The 23,633-nt window shown below is 56.1% G+C and overlaps 1 protein-coding gene across 5 annotated transcripts in view; it reads left to right on the top strand.

Moving 5' to 3' along the window:
- Nucleotides 1–23,633, top strand: part of AFDN (afadin, adherens junction formation factor) — a 119,968-nt gene that overhangs the window by 44,990 nt on the left and 51,345 nt on the right. For 3 of the 5 annotated variants that reach the window (XM_040965211.1, XM_040965212.1, XM_040965214.1), the window contains exons 6-11: nt 4,917–5,074; nt 11,850–11,961; nt 14,414–14,581; nt 16,832–16,876; nt 20,136–20,230; nt 21,495–21,757. In XM_040965211.1, coding sequence (XP_040821145.1) covers nt 4,917–5,074; nt 11,850–11,961; nt 14,414–14,581; nt 16,832–16,876; nt 20,136–20,230; nt 21,495–21,757 — 841 coding nt within the window. The remainder of the gene's footprint in view (nt 1–4,916; nt 5,075–11,849; nt 11,962–14,413; nt 14,582–16,831; nt 16,877–20,135; nt 20,231–21,494; nt 21,758–23,633) is intronic. The other 2 variants (XM_040965213.1, XM_040965215.1) reach the window with 1 other exon arrangement.

Raw genomic sequence — 23,633 nt, forward strand, 5'->3', positions numbered from 1 at the left:
GATGTCCCACTGTGCTTCTCTGCGGCCCTCCATGGATATCCCACTGTGCTTCTCTGCGGCCCTCTGTGGATGTCCCTCTGCGGCCCTCCATGGATATCCCACTGAGCTTCTCTGCGGCCCTCTGTGGATGTCCCTCTGCGGCCCTCCATGGATATCCCACAGTGCTTCTCTGCGGCCCTCCGTGGATGTCCCACTGTGCTTCTCTGCGGCCCTCCATGGATATCCCACTGTGCTTCTCTGTGGCCCTCTGTGGATGTCCCTCTGTGGCCTCTGCAGCTGGGCTCTGTCCCCTACCGATGGCTCAGTCCTTGCCTCCCACCAGTACAGCTGTTTTCTTTTTTTAGTTTTGGAAAATTTCACATATGGACGAGAGAGATGCAGTGCATGCCCACGTACCAGTCACAGTGTTTGATACTTACCAACTTGTGTTTCTGTTCTGTGCCTACATAGGTTGTCCCCATTCGATAGTGTCATCTTGGAGTTAACCCCAAACCTTTCAGTTTTTCATCTGTGGGAATGTTTCTGTACATTTTCCTGAAGGATAGAGATTCTTAGGAAGGAAAGTAAACAGCCCACACCAGCCACATACGGAAGAAGCGACAGGAATCCCCTTCTGGGGTTTGTCCCCAGTCCTCGTTTAGTCATTCTGAGCTTTCTCTGTCGCCTGCATGTCACAGTTGACTGATGGCTTCACCCGGCACCTCCCTTGGTTTTCAGGTCGTTTCCGTGGTTGGCTCACAGGGCTGGGGGAAGAGGACAAGTACGTCGGTGTCCTTCACTGGGGACCAGTGGTTTTCTAGCCTTTGTCCAGGGCTCCTGGGGCTAAGCCGGGAGCGTTTCTGACCCCTTGCTGTTCCTGAGCTGGCTCGTTCTGGCAGGCTCCTCCCTAAGGGATGGGGTGTCCAGTCGTCTGGACGCTTCCTGTCATTGTTGTGTTAAACTATCTTGGTTTTAGAAAATTGGACATCTTTTACAATGTTAGTCCTGCTTCCTGACCATGTAAATGTAGTTATTATTGTTTTCTGCCGTATCATAGTATTAGAAAAGTGTAAAAAAGTGGGCCCAGTGTGATGATAGGCTTAATGGCTGAATCCTCACCTTGCATGCACCAGGATCCCACATGGATGCTGGTTTGTGTCCCAGCTGCTTCACTTCCCATCTGGCTCCTGCTTGTGGCATGGGAAAGCAGTGGAAGACAGCCCAAAGTCCCTGGGACCCTGCAACCCAGGGGAGACCAGAAAAAGTTCCAGGCTCCTGGCTTTGGATTGGCTCAGCTCTAGCCATTGCAGCCGTTTGGAAAGTGAATCACCGGATGGAAGATCTTTCTCTCTGTGCCTCTTAATTTGTCTGTAGATCTACCTTTCCAATAGAAATAAACAAATCTTTAAAAATAGTAGAAGTAATACTGATGCTGTGATGCCAGAACATTTCCGGTTTTGTTGTGAGGTTGCTGTGGGTGTATCCTGTGAGGGATGTGTCCAGCAGTGGTTTGAAAGCTCATGCAGCACTGCTCTGTGTTAACAGTCTGCGATTGTGCTGCGCAGGCTTTATGGCTTCAGTTTAAGGGTCTGTGCCTGATGTTTAGTCACAGACCCGATTTGCGAGTAAAGCTTCAGCAACTAGTGTTTGTAAGGTGGTCTTAAAAACCAGCGAAGGGAAGGACTCCCTGCTCCAGGAGCCTCTGATAGGCCCAGCTGATTACTGTTACCTCCTTTGTGTGTAGTTCAGTCAAGAATGAGAGATTGGGCCCGGCACGGTGGCGCAGTGGTTAAGGTCCTCGCCTTGCATGCCCGGGATCCCATATGGGCGCCGGTTCTAATCCCGGCAGCCCTGCTTCCCTTCCAGCTCCCTGCCTGTGGCCCGGGAAAGCAGTCGAGGACGGCCCAAAGCTTTGGGAACCTGCACCCGTGTGGGAGACCCGCAAGAGGCTCCTGGCTTCGGACCGGCATAGTATCGGCCTGTTGTGCTCACTTGGGGCGTGAATCATCAGACGGAAGATCTTCCTCTCTGTCTCTCCTCTCTGTATATCTGCCTTTCCAATGAAAAAATAATAAAAATAAATCTTTAAAAAAAAAAGAATGAGAGATTTATGAAAGTAGATTCCCAAGCACTAGGAGTGCCTGCATGTACTGGTGTGTGCCGTGGGCAGGCCTGTGTGCAGGCCCCTCCTCGCCCCGAGGTGCCAGGCCGGCCCCTCCTCGCCCTGAGGTGCCAGGCCGGCCCCTCCTCGCCCCGAGGTGCCAGGCCTGCCCCTCCTTGCCCTGAGGTGCCAGGCAGGCATCTCCGTAGTTAGTGTGAATGCAAGTGCACCACTTAGACACTTAGATACGTTTAAATTAAAATAGGAAACATTTTCATGTCATTTTTTTCTGTTGCCATTAGATATAGGTCGATGAGGGAAATTTGATACTATTTGTTAAGGGCTTTAAGCATGAAAGCTTGGTATGCTTTGTTAATAAGTTGCAGAAGAATTTTAAGCTGGGGATTTAGAAAGCTTTCAGTTTAAATGAGGCTTTAGATCCGGAGAGATGAATGTGGAAGGAGCCAGGAAAGTGCATTGGGAATTGTGAGGAGGTGGGACAGGCCCCTTAGAAATGTTGGGTTGTCCTTAAGAGGGGCCAGGTGCTCCTAGCTCAGGGGGACAGCAGGCACAGAGAGAGAGGGCTGAGGGCATAGGAGAGGTGAAGTGGCGAGTAGCTGTCCACAGCTTGGGGCTCTTCTGGGTGACCCCCCATGCAGATGTGCCTGGGTGGGTGTGTTGTGTCAGGCGCTGCTGGGTCACAGGCCCTGCACAGCGCCTTTGACGGGGCTGGGGATACGCGGCTTGGGAAGGCTGCATGGCTGGGAGCAGCAGCACTGGGCTTGGGTGGAAGTGACAGAAGGTGAAGGCTGCTGTTGAGGGGTCAGCTGAGAGCAGGACAGAGCCCCTCACATCCAGAGGGCCTGCGGGGCATCTCCCAGGAAGCTGCGCTTTGTCAGCAGAGTAACTTGGTGGTGAATATGAGATGTGCAAAGTACTCGGCGTTTTGTTCCTAATGAGTAACTCACTCTTCCAGTGCTGTGCGACTGTCCCTCAGGTGGCCCCTGGAGGCAGGCTGGAGAAGGAGCACGGGCCGCTTCCCTGGGCGTGGGGAGCAGTCTGTGTGCTTGGCTCTCCCTGCGAGGCCATCTCCCCATCTTCTGGTGGCTCCTGATGGAGCGCCCGACCGTGTGAAGTGCTTCTGTCACTGCGTAGGTTCCCTTTGGTGGCTTCAAAGCACAGCCGACCCTGCAGGGCCTCTGCTCATTGATGTGTGGCAGATACTGCCAGTTACGGCTGTGGCTTTCCTGCTGGGGATGTGAGCAACGAGGCTTCCTCCTCAGTTTGGTGTTTCTTATCTGGGGGTAGGAGGCTGCCGAGAGTCCTAGGGAGCCTGTGTGTGGAGTGAGTCTTGGTCTTCTCACCTCCGGCGCGGCACCCGGATTGTGGGCCTGTCTGGAGTGCCCCAGTGCGCTGCCTTCTGAATTGGGAGGCTACGGACCAAAGCGCTTCTAAATCATGGTATACACTGCAGTCTGCATTTCTGTGTCCAGATGCCTTGTACAAGTCTCAGTCGCAGTTTTAGCCAGGCATTTTAACACTGAGGCCAATTATAAGAATCTTAGCCAGGAGCCCTTGGCCACACGAACGCCCTGAACGCACCTCGGCTGTGGGTTGTCCTAAAGGACTCGCTGCTGGAGTCACTCTCTGGTGTCCATCCTGCATTTCTGAAAGTTTGGTCCTGTTAGATTCAAGTTTTCAGACCAGATAGTCTTGCTGCTTGGTGAGCTGTACGTTTGGGACCCTGTAGTAATTGGCTCGGCATGGAATTGTTTTATAAGCATGAGACTCTGGCCATTTTCGTGTCTGTAGGCTGAGGTCCATTTCTTTGTGTTGTTTGCATGTCTGTAGGCCTGGCTGAGGACCTACGCTCACTTCTTTGTGTGAGCTGACTAGCGGCTAAAGCCAAGCAGTGTAGGAGCGTCCACACAGTGCAGTACATGCTCTGTGAATTGCCTCCGGTCTGCATTTGCCCGTGGGGTAGAGTGAGGGCGGGCTTGCAGCCTCGCCAGGGTTTGCCTGCCTTAGGGGCTCACCCTAGGCTGGCAGGAGCCTTGCCCTCCCTGATGAAAATGCTCCTGTCTGGTCGCAGAGGTCTCCGTTCAAATAGCGCTTCTTCAGAAAGGTCTCGGCCACTCAGAGCTCAGGGGTCAAGGTGTGTGTCACCGTCCTACGTGGCTGTCCACTGCATCCTCCCTCCCACCCAGGAAAGCAGGTGTGTGGTTGGCACAGTGGAGTTTGCGTGTGGGGAAGGTGTGCCCACGGCCTGCCAGAAGATGTACCCGCACTGTGCTCAGATGATGCTAGGAGCAGTTTGCCCCAGACTTGTGGAAAAGGAGAGTGCACGTGTGGAAATAACTCACTCCGTCCGTGTTGGAGGAGCGCGAGACAGAAGGCTGCACTTGCCGCCTGCCTTCCGCAGTCTTTCTCCTCCTGGCGAGTGAGCGGTGTGAGGGTGAAGGAAGGGTGCTGCAGTCACTTAGGGTCCATGTGTGTGGGCTCAGGTTGGAGTCCACGTTATGGGTTAGGACAACAGTGGCAGGGATATGTCGTGTCACATGTCCATGGAAAGGCGTGTGCTGGTAGGGCTCAGGCCCGTGCGGAGACCCTGGCCCAAGACCGAAGTGGCCAGCTGGTGCTGTGTGTGAAAGGCGTGGGAGCCAGGTGCTGAGGTTGGAGGGTGAGGTGTGAGGAAGCGACTCCGGGCAGTGCCCTTCCTTCGGGGGCCTCTGTGGGAGCGTGTGTGACCCCCCGGGCGTGCCGTCATCCCTGGGCAGCCCGTGCCCTTCCTGGCTGAGTGCAGTTTTGCTCAGAGAAGTCTGACTGTGTTTTTCAGGTGGAACGTTGAGAATTTATGCAGACAGTTTAAAGCCGAACATCCCCTACAAGACAATCCTGCTGTCCACCACGGACCCTGCAGATTTTGCTGTGGCCGAGGCGCTGGAGAAGTACGGCCTGGAGAAGGAGAACCCCAGGGACTACTGCCTTGCTCAGGTGAGTGAGGCCACCAAGGCCACGGCCACAGCCCTGCTGTGTGTGCTGAGACTTCCACGGCCACAGCCATGGCCACAGCCCCTTCTGGGGTCTCTGCGATGCTTGCCGCGACCGCCAGGGCCGCAGCCGTGTTCCCACCCAGGGTCCCCACTGTGTGTGCTGAGTCCATTTGACACATGCCAGAAGTTTTCTTTTTTTAAGCTTTATTTATTCCTATTGGGAAGTCAAATATACAGAGAGGAGGAGAGACGGAAAGATCTTACATGTGTTGATTCACTCCCTAAGTGACCATAACAACGAGCTGTGCCGATCCGAAGCCAGGAGCCTGGAGCCTCCTTTGGGTCTCCCACGTGGGTGCAGGCTCCTGAGGCTTTGGACTGTCCTCAACTGCTTTCCCAGGCTACAAGCAGGGAGCTGGATGGGAAGTGGGGACACTGGGACACACACTGGCACCCATATGGGATCATGGCACGTGCAAAGCAGGGAGTTTAGCTGTTGGGCTACTGTGCCAGGCCCAGGAGTTTGGATGTAAATGAAGGTTTTCTTTAGCCTGTTAGACCTGGGCTGACCTCCCCACTGTCTGCTTAGAAGCTGATCACTTAAAACCATGTGTTTGACATTTGTAAAAATACAAGTCTCTTTTCAAGGATAGAAGTCTTGTTGGTTACTACATCAAATAGAAAAATAGGAAAAGGAAGACCCCTTCTAATCCTATCAGTTACCAATAAGCCATCAGCATTCTGTCATGTGTTCTTTCATTTACGTTTCGCTTACATGGGTCATTGGATTTTACCTTTAATAACTTTAATAGTCATATATCAGTTCTTGGAGATAAAGGATACTTCTGATTCTAGCACTCAAGTAGTGCAGTGGAGTTTTCTGCTCGGGAGCTGGGGAAGGTGAGGCAGCTCTCCTGCTGGGAGACGCACCCCGACCCTGGGCACTGGGTCAGCTCTGCTCTGGCCCCCTGCCCCCCAGGCCCGGCGAACCAGCAGGTGTGGGCTGCTGGCCGTCGGCTTGTTCCTGGGCCTGGGTGTGGTGGTTTGCCTAGTGGACATTTTTGCTGCCTCTGCTGCTCTGTCTTGGGTTCCACATGAGGAGCTGTGGAGAGCAGTCGTGGACACGCGTGTCTGTGGACGCTCCGTCTGCAGAGGCTCTGTTGGAGGTGGATATGTCATCGCTGAAGGAAGCGCACAGCTGACAGTCCGTTCTGTGTGTTGACTGTGAGCAGGTGCCGTGTTCACGGTGACTAGCCTCCCCGTGGCAGTGTCTAAGTGAGGCTGGTCTGGCTGCGTCTGTTCGGTGCTCCTGTCCACCAGCAGCGTGCAGCTCTTCACTGACTTAGTTCTTAAAGTGAGCGTTGGGGCCCGGCGTGGTGGCGCAGTGGTTGAGGTCCTCGCCTTGCACATGCCGTGATCCCATATGGCTGCCGGTTCTAATCCCAGCAGCCCCACTTCCCATCCAGCTCCCTGCCTGTGGCCCGGGAAAGCAGTCGAGGACGGCCCAAAGCTTTGGGACCCTGCACCCGTGTGGGAGACCCGCAAGAGGCTCCTGGCTTCAGATCGGCATAGCACCGGCCGTTGCATTCACTTGGGGAGTGAATCATTGGACGGAAGATCTTCCTCTCTGTCTCTCCTCTCTGTATATCCGCCTTTCCAATGAAAATAAAAAATCTTTAAAAAAAAAAAAAAAGAAGTGAGTTGTCCCTTCCTTGTTAGCTGCAGATGGAGTTCGACAGAAGAACCTTGTTGCTGAACATCTAACTCTTCTTCTTGGTGGGGCATGGCTAATAGAGCCATAGTTTGGAGCGTGTATTCCAATGTTCAAGTGCTTTGCTCAAATTGAAATGACAGAGAAGAAACAAACCTGGTGGAACTGTGCAGGAGTGAGAGTATCGGAGCTGTTAGAGGGCTGTGCAGATGGCAGTGGGCTTCCCTAGCTGTGGATGGAGAGCCCAGGGCGTGCCGCGTGCCACAGAGTGAGAGGCCTTGGAGGCTGAGAAGAAACGCGGTCGGAAAGTCGCCAAGTGGGAGACTTGTCCAGACCTCCTTTTGTGTCCCACGTAACGTGTCAGCTGTGCCAGGGAAAGCTGGCCTGATGCAAGGGGGCAGTCGGGAGGCCTCGCATTACGTGGCAGAGTGGCTGGTCCCTGCTGAAGGCAGCGGGTAATGTGAACAGTTGTTCCAGAAGCTTGGTGGACCAACTCCCCCCAGAAAGGGAGAATGAGTGTTGGGCACGTTGGTCCACTGCCCTCACCCCGAGACCTCCCGTGGGACTTGTGGCTCCTGCTCTGTGGGGATTTGCCACTCGACACAGCGGAGAAACTGTGCTGGGCCTGCTGGACATGGAGACAGACCTGGGAGAGCAGTGAGCAGTACATAGAGCAGTCTGCGGTGAGGGCTGGGCTGTCCCGGAAGAGGCAGAGGAGCACTTCCTGGAAATGACAGCGCTGGCGGGGGCAGGGTGTGGAGTGGCTGTTCGGGGGAGTGGACGGTAGACACAGAGGAAGAAGACAAGAAGTTATGTTCTTGCTTTAGGCTGACCCAGGTGTAGGTGAGGAGGTGGGGACGAAGGTGTGGGCTGCCATGGCTGCCATGCCGTGCCCTGCTGGACAGTGGTATGATTCCTTGGAAAGACCTAAACCAAAGCATGTTTGAAAATGTAGAAAACTAGGGGAAAGGATAAAATGTTTTCATTTAAATAAAGATTAGGGATTAAAATTGGTGCAGTCTTTTTGGAATGCTGTGAAATAATACTCTCAAATGTAGAGTGAAATGGTTTTCCTTCTAGATTTGATCAAGTAATCAGGTGAAGAAAATAAGGACGCTTCAAACCCTTCACGGCAGAAACAGAACAGGGCTGGGTCTGTGGCATGGCGGGTGGAGCCACGGCATCCCATGTGGACACTGATCGGAATCTTGACTGCCTCACTTCCAGTCCAGCTCCCTGTCACTAGCCTGGGGAAACAGCAGAGGACAGCTCAAGTGTCTGGTCCCCTGAGCCCATGTGGGAGACCCCAGTGAAGCTCCTGGCTCTGGCCTAGCCCAGTTCTGACCATTTCGGCCATCTGGGACGTGACTCAGTAAAGGATCTCTCACAGTCTCTCTCTCGCTCTCTTTTCTCTCCAGCTCCAAGGTTCAAGTAAAGACCAAGAATCTTAAAATACAAAGAGATGAAAATCCCAGAACTGTCATGCCTGCTTCTCAGTAATTATCCAGCGAAATGATAGAGTGGGCTAGGACACGGGGAGACACGGGGAGACATGGGGAGACACGGGACCTAGAAAAGGATTTGTGTGGAGATAAGGGAGTTTCAAGGACTAATCAGGGAAGAGGAGGACAGACGCTGGGCCCAAAACAAAACCTGGCCAGTAAGCAGGGCAGACAGGCTGGAGGGTCCTGGGGAGCGCCTGGTGGCTGTCTGCCTGGTGGAGTGCCTGCAGTGGGGGCCACCTGGTGACTGTCTGCCTGGTGGAGTGCCTGCAGTGGGGGCCACCTGGTGACTGCCTGGTGGAGTGCCTGCAGTGAGGGCTGCCTGGTGGCTGTCTGCCTGGTGGAGTGCCTGCAGTGGGGGCCGCCTGGTGACTGCCTGGTGGAGTGCCTGCAGTGGGGGCCGCCTGCTGACTGCCTGGTGGAGTGCCTGCAGTGGGGGCCGCCTGGTGACTGCCTGGTGGAGTGCCTGCAGTGGGGGCCGCCTGGTGGCTGTCTGCCTGGTGCTGTGCCTGCAGTGGGGGCCGCCTGGTGGCTGTCTGCCTGGTAGAGTGCCATGGAGTGCCTGCAGTGGGGGCCGCCTGGTGGCTGTCTGCCTGGTGCTGTGCCATGGAGTGCCTGCAGTGGGGGCCACCTGGTGGCTGTCTGCCTGGTGCTGTGCCATGGAGTGCCTGCAGTGAGGGCCGCCTGGTGGCTGTCTGCCTGGAAGAGTGCCTGCAGTGAGGGCCGCCTGGTGGCTGTCTGCCTGGTGCTGTGCCATGGAGTGCCTGCAGTGGGGGCCGCCTGGTGGCTGTCTGCCTGGTGCTGTGCCATGGAGTGCCTGCAGTGGGGGCCGCCTGGTGGCTGTCTGCCTGGTGGAGTGCTATGGAGTGCCTGCAGTGAGGGCCACCTGGTGGCTGTCTGCCTGGTGGAGTGCCTGCAGTGGGGGCCGCCTGGTGGCTGTCTGCCTGGTGAGTGCCTGCAGTGGGGGCCGCCTGGTGGCTGTCTGTCTGGTGCTGTGCCATGGAGTGCCTGCAGTGGGGGCCACCTGGTGGCTGTCTGCCTGGTGGCGTGCCTACAGTGAGGGCCGCCTGGTGGCTGTCTGCCTGGTGCTGTGCTATGGAGTGCCTGCAGTGGGGGCCGCCTGGTGGCTCTCTGCCTGGTGGAGTGCCTGCAGTGAGGGCCACCTGGTGGCTGTCTGCCTGGTGCTGTGCCATGGAGTGCCTGCAGTGGGGGCCGCCTGGTGGCTGTCTGCCTGGTGGAGTGCCTGCAGTGAGGGCCGCCTGGTGGCTGTCTGCCTGGTGCTATGCCGTGGAGTGCCTGCAGTGACAGCTAGGGACACAAGGCACGGTGTTTGGAAACATGGTGGCAGATTTACTCTTTCCTTTTTTAAAGATTTATTTATTTTTGAGATTTACTTGTGACATATAAAATAAACGCCTGAATGGATTTCTACAAGCTCATGTTTTGTACTGTGGTGTGTATAGCAGTAACGAGAAGCACATGACTACTAAACATGGTGTCAAACCAAGACATAACAAATTAGATCTGTGCCAGCTAACCTACAAATATGGCTTTAAGGAAGTGTGTTTTGGAAAAGCAGTCATCTTAAACCAAGCAGGAGCCTGCAAGCCTGTTCTGAGTGCAGGTCCTGAGAAAGTGCTGCGCCCAGGCCTTGGGCAGGTGGGAAGGCAGACTTCTGAGAGGAGAGGGCTGGTTTCACTGTTTTCGGGGAGCCTGTGTCCAGATCGGGCTGCCTTGAGGCGGGGCCTGGGCGGGCGAGCTAGCCTGGGAGTTTATGGATGTGCTGCTGCACAGCCTCCTTTCCTCAGTTCTCACTACGTGGAAATAGTACTTGCAGATGACTCCTCATAGAGCGAGCCAGGCATGCCCACGGTGGGCTCTGGACCCAGAGATTGTCTCGTGCCTGGCTGGGGTGAAGGCAGTGGGCTTGGGTCATCAGGGTCATGATGCGTTCCCTCTGAAGCAGCAGTCAGCGGTGTGGAAGACAGTGTGGGCACTTGCTGCTTGGCACTGGAGGAGGAAACAGGAGGATGCGCTTTGCACAAGTCCTTGGCAAGCACTGCTGCAAAGCTGAGGCAGGCCCTGTGAGCAGGGGAGCCTGTGGCTAGGAGGCTGCTCTCTGAGTGTTCCTGTACTGCCATTGGGTACTGGCCCTGTGCAGAGCGCCTCACATGCTGTTCCTGTGCCCCCTGTTGGGTAGTGGCACCGTGCAGAGCACCTTGGGTGCTGTCCGGCCTGCTGCTCTTCCCATGGTCTGGGCTGTGCCTGCCTCTGCACACTGCAAGCGGCCATGGGAGCGCCTGTCTGTGTGGCGTGGCCTGTGTCTGCCAGGGGAATGTTCCATGTAAGAGGTGCCACTCCCTGCCGTCGTGTCAGCGTTGTATCCTTGGAGCAATCTGCTGGTCTGAGCCTGAAGTTACAAAGGCTCATGGTCCCTTTGAGACCATTTGATGCCCTCTCTGTTGGGTTTGCTGCTGTATTTCCCCACCAGCTTTGTTTGCAAGCTTTGGCAATGTAAATTGAGTTGATTTTCTCAGTTTCCTGTCAGACATCGTGGCCAGTTAAGCAGTCTTCATTTACCTATGTGTTACTGACTAGATACGAGGCTCAGTGGTGGTCTGAGGTCCTCTCTGTTAGGTGGCCATGCTGACCTGCAGAGGGCCAAGGCCAGGCTTCCTCAGTGGCACTGTGTGTATGCCGAGGTTGTGTGGCTGCTTGCCAGGCGAGAGAGGTGGGGCAGTGCTTTCCAGGCTGAGGGGAGAGGGAGCATGGGTGGTGTGGCCGGGAAGGCCTGGCACAGACTGAGTTCAGTGGGTGTTGTGAAGAGGGTGGTGGTCAGTTTAATGAGTGCCACTGCGCATCTGTCTCCTGAAGGTGATTGGGCGTGCTGTAGATCCCCAGGGAGGACACAGGATGGCGTGTGTTTACCTGAGCTCCGATTGAGTCCGTGTAATAAACACGAGTAGATGCCCATGTGGCATTAGTGAGTGCCCCAGCTGGGTGAGGCTGCAGTGGAACCATGGGCCCACTGAATGGTGTGACCAGCTGGATGATGCCTCTGTCTACTTCCTGCTATTACTTGATGCTGCTTTGGGCTTCTCGGAAGATTCAGAAAATGGCTTGAGCATGGTAAAACCACAACAAAACCAACATAGCCCTGTGATTTTGTGAGCACTGTCGTGATTGACCTCAGACATGGGGGGCCGTGGGAGAAGGACCCTGCTCCTAGTGTCATGCTGCGGGCCACTCTAAGAGCGATTGTTGCAGTGTGCAAAGTTGGGATAGGGACCAGGGGGATTAAACTCTGCAATAATGATGTTATCTTTGGTTAAGTTGGAAAGTTGGCCACTATAGGTGTCCTTTCTGAGTGACAGTGTATGAAAAATAACAATTGTTCTGTTCTTTCTGTCTTCAGGCCTGGTGAGTGACAGCCGCTGGATTGGTTGCCTTGGCTTTAATTAGGATGTCCCTTTGATGGAGTGGTTGTGCTGGGTGGGACCTGTGGTGCAGGTGCAGCTGCTGATCACCTGGGTGTATTCATAGCCATGTGTCTTTTCTCGAAGGTTCTGCTTCCTCCGGGAGCCCAGCATTCTGATGACAGAGGTGCCCAGGAACTGGTTCTGGAGGACGATGAGTGCCCGCTGCAGATCTTCAGGGAGTGGCCTGCTGACAAAGGTGGGTGCTTGGGGTTCCTCTGAATGCATCGTGCCGGCTGTTCAGCTGCTCTGACCACAGAGGAGGTCCTTGTGTGACATCGGGCCCTTTTCCACCTGCTCCTTCAGCAAGCTGAGCTTTCCCTGCTTTGCCCCCACGAGGCCTGCATGACCGGTACTAGCACAGGTGCGTGTGTGGTCTGCTGCTCTGTGACATGTTGAGCAGGGGTGCAGCCTGCTGTGGGCTTGTCGCTGCATGGGAAGTCCTGACGGTTGCCAGCAACTCAGTGCTTGCAGATACATGTGGACTCATCCTTGTCTGTGGTGCCTGAGAACTGTTCAGGATCTTGGATGCAAAGTTAGAAGCATGGTGTACGTAAGTGCCTGAGTGTACTGTGGGTGAAGCCTGACGGTGGTTTAGTGCCTGCAGGAGGTCCATGTGGCATTCCCCGAGCATGCCCAGTGCGGTCAGCGCTCCGAGCTTCATCCCCGAGCATGCCCAGTGCGGTCAGCGCTCCGAGCTTCATCCCCGAGCATGCCCAGTGCGGTCAGCGCTCCGAGCTTCATCCCCGAGCATGCCCAGTGCGGTCAGCGCTCCGAGCTTCATCCCCGAGCATGCCCAGTGCGGTCAGCGCTCCGAGCTTCCGAGCATGCCCAGTGCGGTCAGCGCTCCGAGCTTCATCCCCGAGCATGCCCAGTGCGGTCAGCGCTCTGAGCTTCATCCCCGAGCATGCCCAGTGCGGTCAGCGCTCCGAGCTTCATCCCCGAGCATGCCCAGTGCGGTCAGCGCTCCGAGCTTCACTGTTCAGGATGCTCCACTTGGGCAGTGTTCAGTTTCCCCTGGTTATTCCAAAGGGGTAAAGGTTTAATGTTGTGTTTCTGATGAAACTTTTTTTTTTTTTTTTTGCTTGTAAAGACTTACATTTCAAGTTGGCTGTTACTGCTCAGTGGAAGGCCTTTGCATTACTGAAGATGCGAGTTAACTGTATCAACATTGAAGATGTGTCTGTAGTTGTAAAGCAGAATCAGTGAGCCGATTTCTGTTCCCGCGAGTGGTGCCGCAGTAACTGGCATTCCATATCTGAGAGTTGGTTTGAGTCCCAGCTCTCTGCTAATGGACCTGGAAAAATGGTTGATGATGGTTCAGAACTTGGGTCCCTGCCCATGCCACCTTCCGCCTGGAGCAGCTTTAGTCCTCGCAGCCGTTGGCCTGTGCACCAGTCGATGGAAGATCCCCGGCCCGTCTCCGTCAGTTTACTTTGTAAAAAAATAAGTCCTTTAAAAAATGCTTGCTTCAGTCCATTTTCAAAAGAAGATTTAGTTTTTTTCTAATTGGAGAAACAGATTTACAGAGAGAAGGAGATACAGAGAGAAAGATCTTCTGTCAGTTCACTCCCCAAGTGGCAGCGATGGCTGGAGCTGAGCTGATCCGAAGCCAGGAGCCAGGAACTTCCAGGTCTCCCACGCGGGTGCAGGGTCCCAAGACTTTGGGCCGTCCTCGACTGCTTTCCCAGGCCGTGGATGCAAAGTAGAATAGCCAGGACATGAACTGGTGCCCATATGTGATTCCTGCACATGCAAGGCAAGGATTTATCCACTAGACTATCGCGCGGGGCCCTGTTTGAGTCCATTGGAAAAAAAAAGTTCTTGTTTTTATTTTAAAGGCAGATTTTTACAGATTTTACAGGGAGAGAAAGATCTTCCATCTGCTGTTTCACTCCACAAATGGCCACGACAACCAGAACTGAGCTGATGGGAGCTGGGAGCTTCTTCAGGGTCGGCTGCATGAGTTCAGGGTCCCAAGGCTTCAGGCCATTGATGGGGAGCTGGTTGGGAAGTGGAGCAGCCAGGACCTGAACCGGCACCCGTGTGGGGTGTTGGCACTACAGGCAGAAGTTAGCCTGCCACTGCACTGACCTGTTTAGCACTTTTTCTAGACAGAATAAGCTTAATCAATTTCTTTGGATTCTGAGTTGAGTCTAATAAAAGCCAATTGACTTTTAGTATGTTTTATATATTTACTTGAATGTGAGTGTGTGAATATATTTACTGATTATAGGTTTATTTATGAACAGAACTTTTCATTTGTTTCTAAAATAATGGAGTCTGAGCATCCTGGCCAGTTTGCCAAGTGCTCACTCCAGGTATTCTGCCAGGTGTTAGCTACAGGTCCTCTGGGGCCTTCGTGGCCTGCTGGCAGCTGGGGACCAGCGTCCTCTGGGGCCATTGTGGCCTGCTGGCGGCTGGGGACCAGCGTCCTCTGGGGCCGTCATGGCCTGCTGGCGGCTGGGGACCAGCGTCCTCTGGGGCCGTCATGGCCTGCTGGCGGCTGGGGACCAGCGTCCTCTGGGGCCGTCGTGGCCTGGCTGGCGGCTGGGGACCAGCGTCCTCTGGGGCTGTCTTGGCCTGGCCGGCAGCCGGCAGCCGGCAGCTGGGGTCCCGGGCCTGGGCTGACCTGCTTTGTACCATTGCAGGGATACTGGTGTTCCAGCTGAAGAGGAGGCCGCCGGACTCGGCCCCCGCCAAGGTGAAGAAGCACGGTGAGGGGAAGCTGCTGCGGGGCAGGGAGCGGGCCGAGGGCCCCGGCACTGGCTCTGCCCTTCCGCCCGAGAAGCTGCCCTACCTGGTGGAGCTGAGCCCAGGTGAGAGATGGGAGCACTGTGTGTGGGAGTGAGGGTCGAGGGACAACCTTCATCTTGCTGTCTTAGAGGAACTAAGAGAAGGTTCCTTGTTACTAACAGACTGAGACTGGCTTCTTCAAGGGCACATGAAGAGCCGTGTGCTCAGGACTGCTTGCACCGTATGGGCAGCAGCTAAAAACAATGGCTTTCAGTTTCAAAGTGGACGTGTAAAATCATGGCATAAGGGAGGATACCTGGTCTTAAAACAGCAGACTAAGTTTGTTTGCTGCTCAGTTGAGACCTTCCGGGCTGAAGGTGTGAGTTAGCCGCCCCATGGGAAATGCTGCACGTTCCGAACGATGATGCATGTTCACCCTGCATGTGTGTGCTGCATGTGACTGCGCCAGTCCTCCGCTGCCATTGTGTGCCCTATGCTGTCAAACACTCATGACTTTTCTAGAAACTGCATTTAAATGAAACTCAGCTAGTTATTCTGTTGTGTAGCTGATTGCGGTTCTGCAGCGGGGGCTCTGCTGCCGTTCTCTGAGCCTCGATTGTGCATTCTGCGTGTGAACTTGCTGGCATGTGGGCTGCCTCTGTGGGTGAGCTGAGGCTGAGCAGTGCCCTTGGGGCTTCGTGCCAGTCCTTTGCAGTGAGGTATCCTGTCCTGGGGTGCGTCTGCAGCGTGAGGGGCGTGTGGCCTACCCCTGGCTGCACTGAGGGGCGTCTGGGGAGTGTATGGCCTGTCCCTGAGGGGCGTGTGGCCTGTCCCTGGGGGGGCGTGTGGCCTGTCCCTGGGGGGGCGTTGTGGCCTGTCCCTGGGGGGGCGTGTGGCCTGTCCCTGGGGGGCGTGTGGCCTGTCCCTGGGGGGCATTGTGGCCTGTCCCTGGGGACGTGTGGCCTGTCCCTGGGGGGCGTGTGGCCTGTCCCTGGGGGGGCGTTGTGGCCTGTCCCTGGGGGGCGTGTGGCCTGTCCCTGGCCTGTCCCTGGGGGGACGTGTGGCCTGTCCCTGGGGGCGTGTGGCCTGTCCCTGGCCTGTCCCTGGGGGCGTGTGGCCTGTTCCTGGGGGCGTGTGGCCTGTCCCTGGGGGGCGTGTGGCCTGTCCCTGGGCGCACTGAGGGGCGTGTGGCCTGTCCCTGAGGGGCATGTGGCCTGTCCCTGGCCTGTCCCTGGCCTGTCCCTGAGGGACGTGTGGCCTGTGGATCTTGGCAGGCATTGGGTCAGCGCTCCGTAGCTTCACGTTGGTGTGGTGGCATGGCAGATTGTTGTCTGCAGATCTGAGTTGCTGAGGCTGGAGGGCTGCAGCCCTTAGGGAGGTCGCGGGGCAGTGAGCGGTGTGCTGCAGTGAGGAGCGGAGAGCTGAGGGCAGCTGCATGTGTTGTGTGTTGATCCCATGGTGGTTGCTGTGCTCCGTGCTTGTGGCCCACCCAGGCCCGCAGGCCTCGTGCGCAGCCGAGCACGGGCTGTCGGCAGGTGCTGTCTCCTCTTCCCTCCACGCTTGCGGTTTATTGCTTCGGCACATAGAAGTGTGTGTGCTTAAGGCATGGGAAGATAGAGCCCCGATGAATATCCTTTTGTCCTGCTGCCCAGATGTTGGGGCTTGTGACCTGCACTGCAGGCTTACTCCCAGCTGGCCCCCACTCCGCAGTCTGCTTGGTGTCTGTAGAGCTGTCCCCTTAGGCCCAGCAAGGGATGTGAGGTGTGGAGGTGGTCGTGATCCCCACGCTGGGAGCCGGTCCTGCACACTCTAGGCCGCACAGCCTGCGAGGCTTGGGCGCTGGAGCAGTGCTCAGGGCTCGCCAGTTGCCTGGTGTCATGCCGGCATGCTGCGTGAGATAGCTATGTGTCCTTTGCGAGGCAGTAGCCTGCCTGCCAGGTGTCTGTTGTGAATGGTAAGTCCTGTGTTCCCTGCATGGCGCCAGGCACACATATCTTGTGTGAGGAGGACCTGTGGTGAGAGAGGCGGCCTCTGAGACGGAGGGCTGTGCATGCGGGCGCGGGAAGACACACTCTGGTGTTCTTTGCTTTGGACCTGTTGAGCAGCAGCTAGCCAGGTTGGGTGGTGCCCCCTGGTGGCACGCTGTTGTCCTGCACCGGGCTCTACCTGCCGGGCCCTGCAGGGTTCCTCACAGCTCGCACCCCTCTCCCTCTGCATCACGTCTCACGGAACTCACCCTCTGCGTCTCTCCTCCCTCCCTCTCCCGTGTGCTCTGCGTGGTCTCTGCTGCCGGCGCTGCCTTCACCTGGGCCCCGGCGTGGGTCTCACCCCAGGGAGAAGGAATCACTTTGCCTGCTCCAGCTATCACACTGGTGAAGGTAACGCTCACCTCGTAAGGTAATGCTGACAGCCTGCGGGCCGTGAGCCTCGCACCTCAGTTTCTTCACTTCACTTGGTAGACTCAGCATGCCACTCAGTGACTCAGACCTAGTCCCTCACCCAGGACGAGTTCCACGCCCCAGCCTCTTGCTTGGCTCTTGTCCAGGTGCCCTGCGCACACACACCGTGTCCCCAGCACCGTGGACCCACGTGCCTGAGCTGATAACGCTCTCCTGGCATGCTGCGGCCCCAGCAGAGCCGCATGCCGGGTGCACGAAGACTCTCGGATGGGGGTGTGGGGCAAGCCCATGCCCGAATCCAGCAGAATCCAGTGTGGGAAGCGCTGGTCCTCAGGCAGGGTGAGGGCCCGCAGGCTGTGTCTGAGGGCTTTGGTGAGAGCACTGTGGGCCGGTACCTGCCGGGAGGGGTGCTCAGGTGTTCGGGGCAGAAGTTCAGGACCTGTGGGGCCCCTGTGGAGGAAGGGAGATCATGGGGAGCTGTGTGTTAGCTAGCAGCTTGGCCTGCCCAGTGATGTGTCCCCCGAAGTCCTGGGGTGGCCCTGAGGTCCTGCAGAGTCGCAGAGGGCTCCCTCTCTGGTCCCTGTGGCTGACCTGCAGCAGGGAGAGCACAGAGCATGGTTGGGAAGGCCGTAGGTTCGAATCCCTATTGCTGTACTCAAAGGGTCACAGTGGGAAGCTGGGAAGGCAGCTTGCCTTTTTTTTTAATTTCCAGCTCTTCTAGGTAGGAATGTTTGCTTTTTTCTTACCAGCATTCCAAACCCACAATGACATTCACACTTATTTCAGTGTCCCCTCTAGACAGGCAGACTGCTCGTCTCCTTAAGTATTTCCAGCTGTGCAAGGAAGTGATCATTCTTCCAGCACACCTGGTTACGTCTTTGCTTCCTTACAATGTCTTGGGACTTCCTGATTGTGTTAAATTTCCCAATTTTCATTTCTAGTATAATTACTTATTCTTGGCAAGCAGGTCTTTATTTATTTATTTATTTGACAGTTCAGAGAGATTTCCAAGCAGGCTCAGCAGCTGGGGCTGGGTCAGTTCAAAGCCCCGGAGCTTTGGTGCAGGGACCAAGCACATGGGCCCTCTTGAGCTGCCTTCCTAGGTGCCTTAGCAGGGAGCTGCATCAGAACTGGATCTGCCAGGACAAGAACTGGTGCCCACGTAGGATCCTGTATATGTCTGCTGCCATACAACACTGGCCTCAGAGAGCATTCAAACCTTGCCGTCCAGTGGGCTCAGAGATGGAGGAGACCGGGGCAGCTACGGCTGGGGAAGTGGAGGGCGGTGGGGTCCTGGGGGACAGGGGAAGGACACTTGTGCTCCCAGGCCAGTTCTTGGAGCTGTGTGAGGTGTGGACAGTGAGTAGAGGCTGCACCTTCAGGTGTGGAGCAGGTCCTGGGGTCAACTGGAGCTGGCCGTCACTGCCCCAGTACTCTAGCACGCCTTGGAGCAGCAGCACAGGGCTCCAGGCGTCCATGCCTGAGATGGCACTGCCCCTCCCTGCTGCCTTCGCAAGGAGCGAATTTTGCCATCCTCCTGCTGCCTGTGGGCGCTGCGCCAAGCCTCAGCTCTGACACACACGTGTTCCTGGTATCTGATGTCTGTAAGAGGCCGGCAGGCTGCGGGCACACTGTGCCCTCTAGAAGGCTGAACTGTTTAAGATTTATTGGTTGGAAAGGCAGAGTTCAAGGGTGAGGGCGAGATAGAAGTCTTCCATTGACTGTTCCATTCCCCACATGGCCACAAAGGCCAGCGCGGGTCCAGCGTGAATCCAGGAGCACCTGGGCGCAGGGGCCACAGGCGAGGGCTGCCCGTCCATTAGCAGAGAGCTGGAAGGGAAGTGGGGCGGCCAGGACTTGAACTGGTGCACGTAGGCCAGTCATGATGCAGTGTTGGCCCAGTGATGATGGCGAAGCCCCTGGAGCTTGTCACCTTCATTTGAGCAGTGCGTGAGTCTAGCTGCAAGTTAGTGATGTTGCAACTTACTGGCTAGGCCTGAAGCAGGGAGGTGGATCTGGACGCGAAGCTGGCACTATGCTGGGGATGGCAGTATGGGCTGCAGCTGGACACGAGTGGGTTTTCAGTCAGCAGTCCGCATTGGTAGGTAGCAGGGTGTCGGTCAAGTGCTTGGTGGAAGGGGGGTGCCGAGGGTGGGTGGAGGAGAGGAGGCTGGCCTGCGCGGGGGCTGGGTCTTGGGCGGCACCGCCTCGGCCTCACTCCCAGCCTGGCCTGACCCAGCAGTGCATGCTCAGGGAGCAGAGGCTCCGACACTTCCCTTCCATGAGCGGAGGCTGCCCTTCCCCGGGGCTGGCTGCCGGGCCTGCCGCTGAGGACCCGTCCCTAGGAGCTTGTTAGGAGGGGGTGAGCCAGGACGAGTGCATGTTGGGGGTCTGGCTTCCTGCCGGGCTGGCGCCTTGGGAGTACTGGGTGGTGGCTCAGGTGACGCGGTCGTGCCACCCACAGGAGACCCCTGGGCCACAGCAGGTAGAGACCCTCACATAGATCAGGCAGAAATAGAGCAGCCCTTGCCCGCCGCACAGCCCACACTGCACTCCGGGTCTGCTCAGTCACAAGTGTAGGAAGCAGAACCTCCGGAGGGTGGAAAGCTCGTGGGGCTTTGAGGATTTTCTTTTTTAATAAATAGAATTCCTCAGAGACCCTCATGGCGAATCAACAGGCTAATCCTTTGATTTGCAGCGCCAGGATCCCCTGTGGGTGCCGGCTCTAATCCCGGCAGCCCCGCTTCCTTTCCAGCTCCCTGCTTGTGGCTTGGGAAAGCAGTCGAGGACAGCCCAAAGCCTTGGGACCCTGCACCGCGTGGGAAACCGGAAGAAGCTCCTGACTGTAGACCATATTGACTTGGCTTGCCTTGGTTCTGGCTGTAGTGTTGTCATTTGGGAAGTGAACCAGTGAATGGAAGATTTTCTCTGCCTCTTCTTTGTATGTCTGCCTTTCAAATAAAAATAGATCTTTTTAAAAATGAAATGAAATTTCATCTTAGACTCACTAACCCCTAGGAGCCAGTGGTCAGGACGTGTGGGTGTGATAAGCCTTGCACCCAGAGATGGAGCCAGTGCTGTAGTGTGGACAGAGGCCTCTCCGTGGGGAGTTGGGGAGGCGTGCTCAACAGTGAGGTGTCAGGGTCTTTTCCTGGATGGTGGCTTGTTGGCTGGGTGGGTGTGGGTGGTGTGGCAGTGGGTGGTGAGCCTTTGCCAATGGGGCACTGTCTTCTTGCAGATGGTTCTGACTCCAGGGACAAGCCGAAGCTCTACCGCCTGCAGCTGAGTGTGACGGAGGTGGGCACAGAGAAGTTTGACGACAACTCCATCCAGGTGCGTCTGCTGCTCTCCGCAGTGGCTGTGTGGTGGCCGTGGAAATGACCCAGGCCACAGTCCTCTTCCCTGTCCTGTCCAGCAGGACAGTCAACGGGGGTCGCAACCACCTAGGAGAGATTGGGGGACAAGAGACACGAAGAATGGACAGCAAGACAGGATGTCTGATCAAGCTGTCAGTTTATTGATTTTAGCTGAGGGTTTTTATACTCTTCAGTAACTAAGGCTCAGGGAGGAAAAGAGAAACTAGGACGCAAGCCATGGTCTCCAGACCGATTGTTGTTGAGCAATCACCATATCCACAATAGTAACCAGCATATCAACAATAGCATAGGTAATCAGTAACATGATGCCGGCAGGTACAGCATAAATCACATTCTGAAACAGTTGCTACAAACAACTGAAGCTAAGCGTGTGATTAGTTTCATAACTTCTTTCCCAAGCATCTAGCCAGCCGGGGATTTTCCACTGGCCCATAGTTCTATATTCAAAATGGCTTCAGTGTGGCTACAGTACACGGCACCTGACACTTTCCGTGTGAAACAGACTGGTGGGCTTCCTTTACCCCCAGCCCGCCAAAACCTGGGCTTATGATCGCCTGGCGTGGCACCCATCACGTGGCAGTGGGCACACATCTCTCTAGCTCACAGGCCCCAGGTAGCATGGTGTGGCACATGGCAGTGGGCACGCATCTCTCCAGCTCACAGGGCGGTTGCAGGGCCCAGGCAGCGTGGCGTGGCACATGGCAGTGGGCACGCATCTCTCCAGCTCACAGGGCGGTTGCAGGGCCCAGGCAGCGTGGCGTGGCACATGGCAGTGGGCACGCATCTCTCCAGCTCACAGGGCGGTTGCAGGGCCCAGGCAGCGTGGCGTGGCACATGGCATGTTCTGGGTGTGCTTCCCAGCATTTAGCAAGCTAGCCCGCCATGAGGGAGCAGGCACTGGGGCTGCCCCCTTCGTCTCAGTTCTTCATGAGTCACAGTGCTAGCTGTCCCTTGACTAGTAAACCTTTAGTACTTTCTAATGACGGGCAAAAAAAAAAATCCTGAAGTAATGTTTTTGGATAATAGAAATGGTATTTAATTATTTGACACTATTTGGCAATGTGTAATTACTGTTACACAATTTTGCAGTGAAAATGCATTTTAGGAACCATCAGAAATTCAAGTCTTTCCAGGCTGCAGTTACTGTGAGCGGGGACCGGCTCAGGACCCTGGCCTGGAGTCCCGCCCTGTGAGGGCTCGCGTGGTTTGTGTGTTTTCAGTTGTTTGGCCCGGGGATTCAGCCCCATCACTGCGACCTCACGCACATGGACGGCGTGGTCACCGTGACACCCAGGAGTATGGACGCCGAGACCTTCGTGGACGGCCAGCGCATCTCCGAGACCACCATGCTGCAGAGTGGTGTCAAAGTACAGTTTGGGGCGTCCCATGTGTTCAAGTTTGTGGACCCCAGCCAGGACCACATGCTCGCCAAGAGATCCGTGGACGGAGGCCTGATGATGAAGGGTACCAGGCACAAGGCGGGGTAAGCGCTCAGAGGCGGCCGGCCCAGGGATCTGGGCTTCTGTCTTTATTTTGTTTCAGATAGTATCTTACTTATAGCATTTCTTTATTGGTGGGTCCACAACAATAATGCCTGTCTCTTAATCGTGTTCAATGCAGTTATCTTGTGTAGCCCAGATTTTTAAAAATGAGTTTGTTCAGGGTTTTTGTTGGCCGTTTTTCCCCTGTGATTTTGATACTGAAACACGTTGGGATTGTTCCGGAGTGGAGGACACTTAGCGCCACCTGGTGCTTGCCCGAGGCCTTGCAGTGTAGGCATGCGGGTGGGAAGTCCTGTCTGGTTCTCCAATGGTGACGCTTTCTGGAGGAGCATGCAGGATTTCCCCTTTGATTATGGTCATCTTCCAAGCATGCCGTGTAGTCTCTTGGCTGTGTTGCCTGCTTTTGAGGTACCTGGAGTGCTGGTAGCTTTCGCCCTGTGCTGTGTCCCGGGGCTGCCAGGCTGCTGCCCCAGAGCCGTAGGCCGAGCACCTGTGGCAGCTTTCCCATGCTGCCTGGCCTCTTACTTTGCTCCTTGACTGGCCTGGGGCCGGCCCTTGAGTGCTCAGGCTTTGGCCCAGGTGTTCCTGCGGGCTAACACCCTTCTGCAAGTTAGACACTGGGTGCCTGTCCCGTTGTCATCATTTAGGCAAAGGGACGTCTGGGGTGTGGGCTTGCTGCGATCTGTCCCCAGCCTGTGGTCAACTTGTGGTCCCGCAAAACACCAGCAAGCGTTCTCTTCCCAGTAAAATCCATTTCTTCCTGATCTTGTTTAAACTGTAGACAGGAAGTGTCTCAGAATGCCTGCTTCCATCCTGAGCCTGGGATAGCTTGGGGATGGTCAGGGGTGGCCTGGGGTGTCTCAGACCCTTGGGGCAGTCAGGGGCAGCCTGGCGTGGTCAGGGGTGGCCTGGGCTGTCTCAGACCCTTGGGGCAGTCAGGGGCAGCCTGGCGTGGTCAGGGGTGGCCTGGGCTGTCTCAGACCCTTGGGGCAGTCAGGGGCAGCCTGGCGTGGTCAGGGGTGGCCTGGGCTGTCTCAGACCCTTGGGGTATCTGTTCACAGGTTCTTCTTTGAGGTCCCGGGGGTGGGGGGCTCCCTAGTTCTGGTGCTGTCTCTGTGCTGGAGCACATAGGGGTGCTCCCTGTGCTACGTGCTGGCTGTCCTCGAGGCCTCGCCCTGTTTGGGGTAGACTTGTTGAGGTGGCTGCCGCCCAGGCGGAGTCGCTGTGTGAAGGTGTTGTGGTGTGGTGCTGTGCACTGCTGTCTGCTGCGTTCCCACGTTTCCGTCCTGGTCTGTCCCTCGATGATGGCTCTGCCCGGGTGGCGCGTTCAGCCCTGGCCGTGCTCCCGCACTCGGCTTGCAGATGTCCTCAGCAGCGTCTTCCGGCGTGTCAGTCTCTGCCCTGGGGTTTGCCGTGTGGCCCCTGCCTCAGAAGTCGGCGGTCTCTCTCCAACTGTGTCTCGGCCAGAGGTGGAAACCACAGGGGATTGTGGCTTAGGTGTCAGTGAGGAGAATGGCTGTGAAATTTATATTTTATAGTTTTTTGACAAAGCTAGTAGTAACTATTTAGTGAATGAATGTGTCATTTATAATGTGGAAAGGACTTGCCTTATTCTAGATGTTGACATTCTGAGTAAGTAACTCAGTTTGCTCGTGCAGACTTCGGCCCGGCCTGCTGTCGTAGTGTGCAGCCAGGGTGGCCTTGACGTCCTTGGGGGCTGGGCCTTAGCTGCCAGCCCATGGTGCGTGCCTCGCTGTGCTGCCTGCGTGCCGGGGAAGGGCACAGGGCACGGTGCTCCCGGCTGACATGAACGCCGAGCGGAAAGCGTTCGTTTTACACCAGCCAGAAAAGTGGGTA

Source organism: Ochotona curzoniae, unplaced genomic scaffold (genome assembly GCF_017591425.1).
Source record: "Ochotona curzoniae isolate NIBS_2020 unplaced genomic scaffold, NIBS_Ocur_1.0 scaffold_3890, whole genome shotgun sequence".
NCBI classification, from domain to species: domain Eukaryota; kingdom Metazoa; phylum Chordata; class Mammalia; order Lagomorpha; family Ochotonidae; genus Ochotona; species Ochotona curzoniae.